The following is a 12,500-nucleotide window of genomic DNA, read 5'->3' on the forward strand; positions in this document are numbered from 1 at the left end:
TTGCTTAATCATCTGAAGCAATAGGTCACAATTATTTCTTGCTTGTGCAGTGCTGCTGTTCTTACAATGAATAAGTGAATGTTGTGGTCGTTCATTTACGTCTAATCAGCTTACTGCTGATTACTACAAAAACTCGGTGAATAGTCGCACAGAAGTGTCCCTTCGTGTTGCGTACTGAAACACATCGAGTTTCATCAATTCAAATATTTTTGCTTATCTCAACTGCATTGCTTCGTGTACCAAAGAAGCGCTTACCTTCACTATGTAGTCCTGTGCCTTCAGAACCAATGGCTTGCCTCCAATATTTATTGTAAAATCGGGGAGATCATCTGCTGTTCTGCAGTCAACCTGGTTCTAAAGAAGGAAAAATAAAAATACCTTTTGTATTATACAATATTATTACAAATATTATTCGTCACCAAATTACAATCTTTGCCATAACGTTCATTTTTCAAGGTCTACACTCTACAGTGATTGGGTTGTACAAGGACGGCAGAGCAGAAAAAAGTGTTCTGTTCATCGAGATGTTTGCAGAGTAATACGCACGAAGGCCTTAGGACTTTCATCGTGCATAGTTTTGCTACTTTCAGCATTGTAAGAATAGTTATCATCGATATCATGGAGCGCTTTCCGAAGAACGCGCACAATGTCCGCTGCGACTAATCATTTACATATACGGAGGTTAACCGGGCGCAGCCCGGTCATCCGCCGTATATTTTCTTTATCACTTCTCCCTCTGGCTAAGTAGCAAGTGAGCAGCAATCATGGCTGATGAGCAAAGCATACCATATCAATCGTATAGGGCGTCGCACCTAGAATCTTCATAAGTTTCCTGACGTCATCCGTGGGCCCGGTAATCGTCGAGCAGCCTGTATCAACCATGACTTGACAGCCTCCATCACATAAATCAGTGTCCCCAATAGTTATGCTGGCAAAGAAGACAAAACCAAACACGTGTTTTGATAATAATATATGTTTACAATGCAGTACGTTATAAGTTGTTTCATGAAATACAAGCATTCTAAGTGTCTATTCTTTGTTAAAAAATTGACAGCGCACTCCGCACTGCTTCTTTCGCATGAATGACAGCGAAATTAATCACACACAAGCATATAACACGTGTAAGAACATTTCAAGATCCACTTTGGAATGTTATCCTTGCTGCCGAGATTATATCAATCGAACTACTTTCGCTCATTTTAAGCAGCATTATTTGGAAACATTTGGCATTAACGCGTATCTGAAATTTTAACGGCAATTAACGAAGGCTGGCAGAAAAAGTATGATATGGGAGAGCTGATATAAGGTGCCACAGCAAGAAAAAAAGCGCGAACGAGACAGGGGTGTAAAGAAGCGTGTGAAAGTGCTCTGCTTAGCTACTCTTTTTTTATGAAACAGCGCCCGTATTCACAAAACGTTCTTACGCTAAAAGCGTTCGTTCCAGCCAATAGTTATGTAGGACATAATATTAGCGAAGGCGATCAGCCACTGAAAAATAGCATTTCCGTACGAAAAGCTTTGTGAATTCGGCTCCACTTCTCTTTTTCCGTGACGACAACATAACAAGGCGAAAATATACGTTATTAACGGGCTATTCACAAAACCTCGTTCGCGAGAGCTCCTCTCATGTCATCTTATGGCTGTGTAGGCGAGAATTAAAACTTTGTAGTGACATACAAATGTTTGGGAGCAGCAACAGCGTAATTCGCTGGAAACAGAAAAAAAAAAGAGTTTAGAAGAAAAGTGTTTTTCCCTGACAGTTGGGGAACGATCAAGTCTTACTGAAAGCCCCCCCCCCTCCCAAAAAAAAAAAAGTATACAGGAACTACGTGGGCAAAGTAACACGCCACAGGTGTTCACATTTCAAATCGATTGTCGGTCGTTGGCAGTGTACCTGTCAGCCGAAACCTGCCAGTAGCCCTTTTTGAAAACGGGAACGTAGAATAGCTCTCCTGAGTAATGGTCAGCATCGATGCCTCCGAAGTAGACTTCTCCGCCGTCAGCACCGGTGGCGCCTCGGTTTAGGTACACAGAAAACAGGGGGCGGCGCACGACGCCCTGGGCTACCATATTGTCGAAGACCGGCATGGCGCCAAACACAGAGTAGGCCGGGTAGGCAAGCCCCAGGATGCCATCGAACTGGGCGGCAGCAAAGGCCCGGTCCTGGCTGTTCTCCACCTGCACAAAGCTCTGGTTGCGCACCGGGCACTCCCCGATGGCCACCACGTCGACCCCTATGTTGCCCGCCACTGGCCCGCTGCCGTAGCCCAGTCGCACTCGAGTTCCGTTGAGCGCGTAGGTGCTTGACCTGGACGCGTCGTACCGGTGGTGCAGCGCTGCAAAGAAAGGCAGTCTGACCATGGGCTTTGTACGCTTTCTTTTTTTCTATGTTTAGACGGGGGCAAGGGGCGTCCATGGGGCGAAGCCAGATTCTAAGCATGTGTACGTCAAGAGAAGGGTAAATTGAACTTGTTTCCTACGAGAAAAGAGAATTCAATCGGCCTCGCCATTCTACTTGGAACACCCTCTACAGCTCTAATTTCGCAATTTCAGCTTTAGTCGCATTTAGTCAGTTTTCAGGAGCTTGGAAAGGTTAAAAAAATAAGGTACAGAAAAAATGCATCTCGAAAGTTTCCTGCCGGTATGTGGCGTCATTTCCAACCGAAACAGGGCAAAACGTGTACTTCGGACATTTTGGCTGCGCGATCTCAAAGATACAGTAATAGTGAAGACATGGCCGAGACTGCGCAGGGTTGCATTCTCACTGGCTCGCTGCTTCACCGAAAACACAAATTTAGTCCCATGTTCTTGAGTGAGAGTTGATATCATTGTTACGTTCTGTGTATATCAAGTGCAGTTTCATTCGTCGGCCTTCGCTGTAGATTGCAGCGCGGAGACATAGACAGCAAAATGCAGTGCGGTTTTGTAGAAGCTTGTTCAGAATTATTACGTTTTTTCAACGTATACGTGTCATTCACCGTTACAGACTGACTGCTTCCATGCGCCGCACGAGCATCAGCTAGGCTAACATTAGTCGAAACAAATTGCACAATGCTCTTATCACGGTTTAGTTTCTACAAACTTAAGGACTGAGGGAAGGCACATAATTTATATATTTCAGACATCCTCTGCTCTTCATAACTTGGAGTAAAATCCGGTACTATTATTTCTAAATCCTTCTTCCGTCAGATATTCTCAAATTTCACAAGAACTGCCTTTTGAAGTGGCAAACAATTCAGGCTTAAGCCATTGTAGGCAAAGTAGCATTGCTGTCAAGCGAAAAACAACATGCTTGGATATTAGCCTACGCGAACATCAGCCTGATCGGCTATGAAGGCGTAACAATAGGAACACGTGTGTGCGTGTGCGTGCGTGTGCGTGCGTGTGTGAGCGTGATTTTGTGTGTGTTCGCGTGTGCGCGTGTGCGTGTGTGTGCGTTTGCGTGTGCGTGTGTGTGTGTGTGTGTGTGTGTGTGTGTGTGTGTGTGTGCGTGAGTGTATGTGCGTGCGTGAGTGTGTGTGCGTCCATGTGTGTGTGTGCGCGTCCGTGTGTGTGTGCGTGTGTGTGTGTGTGCATGGGCGTGCGTGTGTGTGTGCGTGCACGTGCGTGCGTGTGTGTGTGTGTGTGTGTGTGTGTGTGTGTGTGTGTGTGTGTGTGTGTGTGTGTGTGTGTGTGTGTTTGGACACTTGTGGGGCATTCTTCTTGAGAAATGCTCCCTCTTTAAATAATTTTTTTTCATTTTCGTTAGGTACGTATACCTGTGCTCATTTCACGCTTTTTATCACCTATTATTTCTTTATGTTTCTTTCTGCATCAATATATTCGAAATTGGGTCATGACGGTGGCGAAGATGAGAACTCCGCTATAGATGTGCTTTTCTGCTCCAAACCTTTGACCATTCAAAATGTACGCTTCTTGATGCCTACTACCAAGACTAATACGGGGCTCGACAGGCGCAAACGCCAGGAAGTTCTTTACAAGGTTAGTACCCCATGTAGTTAAATAATAACAACAGTCGTCATGCTTACTACAGTGTGCTCGGAAAGCTGTACCGTCGATCACATCTCATTTTAGAACATTCAAACATTGTTTTTGTTTTTATAGAATCAGTCAAAATACCATCGAAGAAAAAAGACAGCCCCGTCGCATCCCTCTGCGAATATATTTGCATTGTGAATATATCCTTCGCTGAAAAATTATTTATTTGCAACTTCTCTTCAGTAGCATCATGGTTTTAATAACTGATTTTTCTGGCACTAGATTTCTGGCATGCACTGGCCGCATTCCTGAATAATCTCCAAATTTTGTTTACACAGCCCAGCTCAAGTTTATGCTACTCGAGGCTGGCTTTTGGGTGTCTTTCGGTCCGTATTAAGTGAGCGACGTCAATCAGATTTGCGACGTCTGCGTTGCGCGAAGCAGAAAGGTCACGCACTCCAAATAAGCGCTTGGCGGGGTCTCTGTATAAAGAGAAGCAATGAGAAGCATAAAAACGGCATTGAAAAAAATTGAGATGTGTAACATGAGGACTACGGAGAGAAATACGAGAGAAAATGAGAATGTTAATTTTACGCCTGTGTGTGTCACCTCTACTCCTTATCTGTAGTTCCGGCGTTCTTTTCTGCACAGTCGACAATCACCAAGAAGCCATAATTCACCAACGTCGAGCCTTTCGGGGCCCACGCCGTGCTCTTCACGTCACGTATATTTATTCTTCCAGAAAATGTTCTTCCACGCCATCAACCACCACGCATGTACTCACGAGCTGCTCAGGAAGCAGTGGCAGTGTCAGATTAACGCTGTGCCGCACCTTGTCGCTGCACAAGCGCGAAAAGCAGAAGCAAAGCATCTTACTGCAGTAGTGGTCCCCATCGGAGCAGTTGCTGGCCGGAACCCAGAGATCCGAAGAGCCGGTGTCGAAGAGAATGCGGAAACGTTGTGGCGGGGTGCCAATTGTGATGTCACCGTAGTATTGCGCCTGCGTCATGATAATTCAAATTGCATTCGAAATCTGACGCTAGAAACCCGTTTAGGCCGCACGCCGACCATTGCCGGCGGATTTCCGTTGTGGCATCCTCCCTCTAGACTAAGAGGCCAATAGGTGAGGAAGGGCTGTATTGGAAACCACCAGATTAATTCTTCAATCTCCTCGGGAAATTCTCTTATGGACGATAAACACGCGGTAAAAGGTGGTGAAATAAATAACAAGAAAGAAGAAGTGAAATCGGAAATAGTCACTAGCACTCAGCGACAGGTTCGTAGCGGGAAACACGCATGATATAAACATATTTTGGTCGTCAGTTGGAAGTATACGATGGGCAGAAACAGAAACTTCTGAATTGAATTGATTGGGCGAATACGCCAGAAAAAAAGGGAGGTTCGAGTGTTGAATCAAATACCAAATATTCTGCTGCTCCTAAGAATAGAAAGTGAGAACAGAGAACAAATGGAAAAGGCGAAAGGCCAAGCAAGGAGAATTACTTTCTTTTGGAGGCGTAATGCAGTTTACAAGTGAAGGAAAATGCAATTGCGCAAGGCTCAGCAGAGTATAACCTTAAAAAAAGGAGTGGGTCACCATACTTTGCGTGAATATGACAATCTTAATGATTGTCAGTTCACTCAAAGTTAAGAGAAAGCAGTTGAGAGTAGCCACAACATACCTTTATTTGGGTTTCTGATGCTGTTGTTGTTGTTGTTGTTGTTGTTGTTGTTGTTGTTGTTGTTGTTGTTGTTGTTGTTGTTGTTGTTGTTGTTGTTGTTGTTGTTGTTGTTGTTGTTGTTGTTGTTCTTGCTGTTGTTTTGTCTCCACGCCAGTATTCTATTCCTACATGTGTGAGTGTTTCATCAATAAAACTCGGTTGTTAGTTCAGCGCGCGAGGCACCAGTTGTGCGCGGCAGTTTACGTTAATTTTCTAATTTTTATTTTTTAGTTCATTTTAATTTTATTGTGTAAGTGGCAGTTTAGTTTATTTGTGTAACAGTGAAAAATGTGAGCTTCTCTTTCCTTCTGATCTTGCAGTACCCTATTCCTCCTTCCTCAGTGAAGGGCGGCCAATCGGGCTCATCTTGGCTAACTTTCCTGCATTTTCCTTATGACCTCTCTCTATCTCTCCCTCTTTCTGTCTGGCGGTTACTTCAAGAAGCCAGTTGGTGATTACCACGTACATGGGGCTTTGAATCAGACAACAGGACAGCTTGTTTTCGTTCTCCTTTTTTCACTTATTTTTATTCTTTTCTCTCTCTCTCACCTATCGTATCCATTTGCCCCTCCCCCAGTACAGGGTAGCCAACCGGAGATAATCTCTGGTTAACCTCCCTGTCTTTCCTTTGCCTTTCTCTCTCTCTCTCTGACAGATCCTGCAAATGCTTGTACTATTAGACCATGTTCGACAATATATGCACTAATCGAAATTTTGTTACTACATATATTTAACTCTCAAACTAAATACAAATCGATTACCAAATTACTTCAGTCGTATTCGAGGTCTTGAATACATATGAAGCCATGACCAATAGTCGTAATACACGAAAAATATAATACATATCTCTCATAAGCAGAGATCATTCTTAGCACCGACACGTGATTTCCTTATATTTCATATTGTTATAATGTCTGCAACAAGTACCACCAAAAGAATGTGTTTTCAATCTGTGCCTTGCGCCTTCACACGTGATTGTGTTTGGCCAAATGCGACTGCGGAGAACCTGCATGATTGGGACTACTGGTGCTCTCTGAGGCGTGAGTTGGTCCAACGATCGCTTTTTCCGATCCAGTCTCCATATAGGTCGACGAACCTTTGCTAAACATTGTCTACGAAATATATACGGCGTCAATTTCGATGTCACTCCAATAATATTAATGCGGCTAGCGTGCCAATGCGAAAATACTCGAAATACACTGCGCGAACAAGCACTTCAGATGTTCCTGCTAAATTCACATCTTGGTTTATGGCCCACAGTCGGCTGGTGGCGTAAATTATTGTAGCTTATTATGCATTACGTGTGCCTTAGTATACGAAATTTTGAGCGTGAATTTATTGTTATGTATTCAAAGTCAACTAATAGGTTCAATATTTTGGTATCGGATACGGTAGAACATGCTGCCGGATGCAGAAGTTTCTATATAATGATGATTTCCGTACATTATCATTTCAACATTAACAAATATTTCATGTTACCTTGTTACAGTCTGTTGGATACCGTGATGTCCAATAATGAACATGACTTTGTTCTTAACGGAGACCGTGCCTATCGACTGTGTAAACTGCTGTACTATCTGGACTGCAAAACTTCGCCAACACTTCCTGCTTGGCAACGCGAGCTAAGGGAGCAAAATGCTGTCACGCAATAATACGAAGAACAACACATATATATTGTTCTATGAATAAGCGTTCTATCATACTCCGCAACTTAGCTTTATTGATTATGGCTTTAGTATTATGTATTGTACTGATTAAGCTTATTACGATGCTCTTAAATAATTGCGTTTGTATTCATATGAACGTTTACTTTTGGCGCGAAACTTTATTGGGGCACTCTTTGCTGGTCCCGCTAGGAGGAGACCAAAATTGATGCGCTGATGAGAAAAAGCATTAAACGCATACTGGTAATTCTCACTAACACTAGCGCAGAGCAGCTCCTACAATTAGGGGTTCACAATAGTCTGACGGAGTTAAAGCACAAAGAACAGCACAAATCGTCCGCCTCTCGTCTTCGAAGGCAGGCAGAAGCATATTAATGTCCGCAGGTCTGGTGCCCTTGGCCATCGACGCAAATGTCATCATGCTCTTCCACACCGTTAGGGCGACCTTTCAGGTTATCCCTTTCCCATGGAATGTATACCCCCAATATGATGCGGCTAGACGCAAGGCACGAGCCCGCTCTCTCATTGACTTTATGCACAAAAGCCTGTAATTAGCTACCTATGTAGATGATGCCCGGTATGGCCGCACAGATTCATTTTTAGCTGTTATAGCTAATCCTCACGGGAAAATTCTTAATGCGGCTTCGGTAAGACACACCATGTTAGCGACGGCTGAACAAGCTGCCACCGCGCTAACTATGAACTACCCCTCACGGCCTCACATCTACACTGACCAGAGATCAGCCATACGAGCCTTCCTATCTGGCCTAACATCGAACGAGGCGGCGGCTATAATCAAGCAGAGACCGCCTGACACTTTTTACACTATTGCATGAAATAGTCAAACACTACCAGCTTGGGCGCATGCTGCAGGCAGTCCCCACACCCAAAGCCAACTAGACCTTAATCTTCCACATTGAGAATATTAGAAACGGTGTTTTTCCCTTGGAGAGGAAAATTTAGCCGCTTTGCTCCGGGCATCGACCCACACTGCCCTGAGTGCAGTGAAGAGGTTAGCACACATACTCTGGCATTGTTCTGCGTTAAAAAACGCCTCTTTTAATAAACAAGAGGACTGGAAAAAGACCCTTAAAAGCGGTGATTCTCAGTACCAACGAAGGACTGTACAAAGGGCCTGCGAACGGGCGGAGGACCATGGTCTTCCGGCCTCAACGTGGGAGCGGCCTGCAACTGCGACTTAGTAGTTCCTTTGGACCTTAATAAAGTTTGTTAATTGACTGACTGACTCTTTGCTTGAGCTACCTAGTTGAAAAATAAAAAAACAATTTACATATACCATACAATACGCGCAATATTCGATCAAAAATTTGAATAAAGGCCTTCAGTGATTCAAGTGATTCAAGTGAACGCAAGTGATTAAATTGACGTGCGAATAAATTGATCCGTTTTGACTTATTAAAATGTTTTCTCGCGCTGCAGCTATAGTACACGTGCATTACAAGTAAGCAGAGAGGAAAGCACCACCCAAAACAATAAGGTATTTCGCCTTTTTTTTTTTTGAACAAGCACTACTTAAAAGATGGGAACAAATCACCTGTCATATAGGAACTGCTGCTTTCTTGCAACAAGTTTCAGGACAGGTTTAATGGTTTGACTGGTTAAAGGCTCATCTAAAATTGCGATAGGGATGGTACTCACATCAAGATAGTTTGTCAAATATGCTATGATGACATCGCTTTCTTGGGATCTTCCAAGGTGGCTGTGACTATCCATAAAAGTCATGGGTGCGCCAACCTCATCGTATGTTTCTCGGATAGACTTCATTCGTCTCAACGGCACTCTATGGGGGAGAAAAACAGAAACATATCCATCTATTAATCAAGACGCAACCTCCACACACGTAGGGGCACGATAAGTACCTGTATCCACATGCAAAGACTATCACGACGGCAGTGCTTGTCTGAAGAATATGACCAGATAACTTCGCCCAGACATCACATTTGCTTACACTCTGCAGCGTTACTGTACAGGGACATTGTTCAGTGGTTTGAGACTCGTACGTTGTGGTTAAGTTCCGTCTATTTCATTGTAAGGAAGATACGTTAAATAGAATGTTTTAGATTAGTACCAAGTGTGATGCTAACCACGTTAACGGCCGCTATAGGAAGTAAAACAAGGGGCAAATTAACTCACTGTCTTCACATTTAGTTACTACGAGCCACGTACCACTTTGCATTCGCAAAAAAAATGAAAGTAATTCCACTTTTGAAGCAATAGTTACAAGGAAATACAGCATTGTCAAGGGTAAAAGTAGACGCTGAAAGCAAACAAACAATAAAAAACATAAGTCGTTCGGCCTCCATCCAGAGCGCTGTTCACTAGCTTTCTTGTTCACAATCATGTTTGTGAAGAAGATTGTTAACAAGGAAGTTTGTTAACACGGCTCTCATAACCTCATCTGTTGTTGTCGTTGTTGTTGTTCTGATGATTATTATTATGATGATGATGTTTACGGTCGGAATCTTTTACTTTTGACAATGATTAATCCCGATCAGACGACCTGTCATCAAACACTTGCCTTCAGAAAATACTTCAGCTACAAAACCGTAGTTTCCAAAACAGTTTGCGCAAAATAGCGCTAAGAACAATTTGTCAGGTTCACAGCGGGTGGTGCTCATTAGCTATCCTTGTATTGCAGCAGCCTTTATAGGAAAAAATCATTGCCACTTCATTGATGGCATAAGGGAGCAATATTACTATTGACTGCTTATAAAGATGGACAATAGCTCTGGCTCTTCCGCGCCTATTTTGCACGGATGTTCAGTCAATCCTGATGGGCAGCACCAGGCGTGGCTAATTTTTTTTTTCTTTCTGTGAATACGGGCCAAGCTTACTAGTGTCACGACTGCCTTCAATTGTATGTACCTGAATTCGGCATGCAACAGCGCCATTGACAGTGACCGTAAGCTGGGAGCGATATCAATACAAACTACCAGAAGGTTAATCTTGCCGTAGCCGCAGCTTGACGTCCGTGTTTGTGGTAATAGCCATTACAATGATCCCAAGCATTTATTCGCTTAATGTCGTCAGCCGTTCGTTCAGTATGTTACAGCAAAATGCCTGAGAGCAAAAAAAAAGAAAGACCTCGTCTCCCGGCATTATGGCTCTACGTGCAATAATTTACTGCAACGTCGGTGCGTTCAAAATTTCTTTTTAATATTTTAGCTGCGGCAGCTAGTAACCATCATTTCACTCTTTTAAGCACATCTCTACCATGGCTTGTAGAAATTCCATTTAAGTTTCTGAGTATTAGAACCATGTGATGCAGCTTCACACAGTAGCGGCGAGGCCTTTAGACATTTCCGCTTTGCGAGGAAGACTACAACCGCGTGCTGCAACAACTGTAACTCTATGTGCGACAGCTGAAAAGGCTGGTTTCTTTATGCGTGTAGCTAGATCCCTTGTATGATATTTGGCAAACCTGACGCACTTTTCAGATGGAATTTCTGTGAAGGAGCAGTCTCTACACATCGTTGTGATGATGTTAACACATTGTAAATCTCATAAATGCGTTGCGAAATACTTTGTAAACGTATTTATCAAAGAAAAACGTTGGCTGCCCTAGGTTATCGTCATTACATCTCATTTGCTCTCAAAGGCGCTGTTTCACGTGATTTTCTTCTCGTATTCTTCTTTTTTTTCTACTGCAGAAGCAGTTTATCTCGAAGTCTTCCGCAAGGAGACTTGGGTGTCACGAAAACAACGTTATCGCCCGGCAAGGCTCAACAGAGGGCGGCACTCATAAATCGAGTCGGTGTTGTTGTGCCATTACCACCAGCCCGGATTCCGAATCTACAAGATGCAGAATTTATCCTGCGAGCGCCCTTTGGACAAACCCGGGGCTGCGCCGAAAGGCACAGCACCCTAATTCTCCCTTGACAAGTCAAGATGCTGAGCCGTCAGGCAGCGGTGTCCTGCGGAGAAGTACCGGCGACCGACATGTCCAAACGTGCAACCAAGTGCCAGACAGCGCGGCGCCGTACCTCCCTTTGCCTGGAGGTCACCGCGCCCGCCAACTTTGAACCGGGGGGCCAGCGTGGTCGCTGGTTGGACCTCTCGGACGACCGTCGAGTGCTGGCTTTGTATTGGACCGTTTGAGTGCAAATGGTTTCTCGGGGCATTATAAGCCGCGACGCTGTCGCCTGGAAAACCGGATCCACCGGCCCACCGGGAGCCCAGTGCCGCTCTCGAGTGGAGTGAGATGTGTCACGCGTTTTCGCCGGACGTCGCCGTGCGGGAACAGTCGCGTTTGCTGTCAGCTCTCGGCCCCCGTGCCGATCCGATCTTGTCCTGTATAATAACCTGTATATAATGTATAAAGTCCCTTTCGTTATTCTCACCGACGCCTTACTCGGAGTCTTCGCTACCAACGCTCTGTCACGAAACGGGTGACGAGCGCTACGGGACCACCTCAAAGTCGTAATAGTGGTGGCAGCGGTGCAAAGTCGTAACAATGTATACGTACAGCCGTCTGTACTACATGTGCAGATGTGCCGGTTCGCGGCTCAATAGCGCAACGAAGCAGCAAACGTTATTGACGCGTAAATATCCTCTAAGCAACGAATATCCGCTCTTTCGCGCGGTTTTGTACTTGAACGGGTGCGTTCGTCGCCGAACGACAACTAGCTTTTTCAGACGCGCGTGCTGTCACTCGAGAGCTTTTCGGTGTCTCAAGGCTTAGATGTTGTGGTTGGTGTTGGCCCTGAGTCCCGTTTCTCCGCCGATAATTGTTTCATTGCCTTCTGGTCCATGCTCTCTAAATGCACCCTTTCTTCTTTGGGTAATTTCAATGCCATATATTCATATTCAACTTTCATAGTTCACACATGGAACTCCATGGCCGCATATTCTGCGGCAACCTAGGGCACTATAACTTAAAGCTATTCCAATCTGTTTCTCTTTCATTTTCTTTGTTAGCCCTCCGTGATATTGGTCAAGTATTTTGGAGGCCGCGACCAGTTCACCTGTCCCTGCCGAGAAGTCATGAAAACCACGAAAGCTCCCTATCTCAAGATGAAATCTACACAATGATCAACCATAATTACACCGGACAAAACAAATACATTTGTTTTCGATCCAGCACTTCTCCCTTCATGAGCCTTCCGCGATTGGTGAA

General features: G+C 44.4%; 1 protein-coding gene across 1 annotated transcript in view; it reads right to left on the reverse strand.

Annotated features, from left to right (window-relative positions):
- LOC135903037 (lysosomal aspartic protease-like) overlaps positions 1-12,500 on the reverse strand; it is a 17,106-nt gene that overhangs the window by 693 nt on the left and 3,913 nt on the right. Inside the window, exons 2-6 of the mRNA XM_065433408.2 lie at positions 9,023-9,164; positions 4,855-4,978; positions 1,895-2,336; positions 787-928; positions 256-354 (exon numbers count right to left, since the gene is read on the reverse strand). Coding sequence (XP_065289480.1) covers positions 256-354; positions 787-928; positions 1,895-2,336; positions 4,855-4,978; positions 9,023-9,164 — 949 coding nt within the window. The remainder of the gene's footprint in view (positions 1-255; positions 355-786; positions 929-1,894; positions 2,337-4,854; positions 4,979-9,022; positions 9,165-12,500) is intronic.

The sequence above is a fragment of the Dermacentor albipictus genome, chromosome 1, assembly GCF_038994185.2.
Source record: "Dermacentor albipictus isolate Rhodes 1998 colony chromosome 1, USDA_Dalb.pri_finalv2, whole genome shotgun sequence".
In the NCBI taxonomy this organism is placed as follows: domain Eukaryota; kingdom Metazoa; phylum Arthropoda; class Arachnida; order Ixodida; family Ixodidae; genus Dermacentor; species Dermacentor albipictus.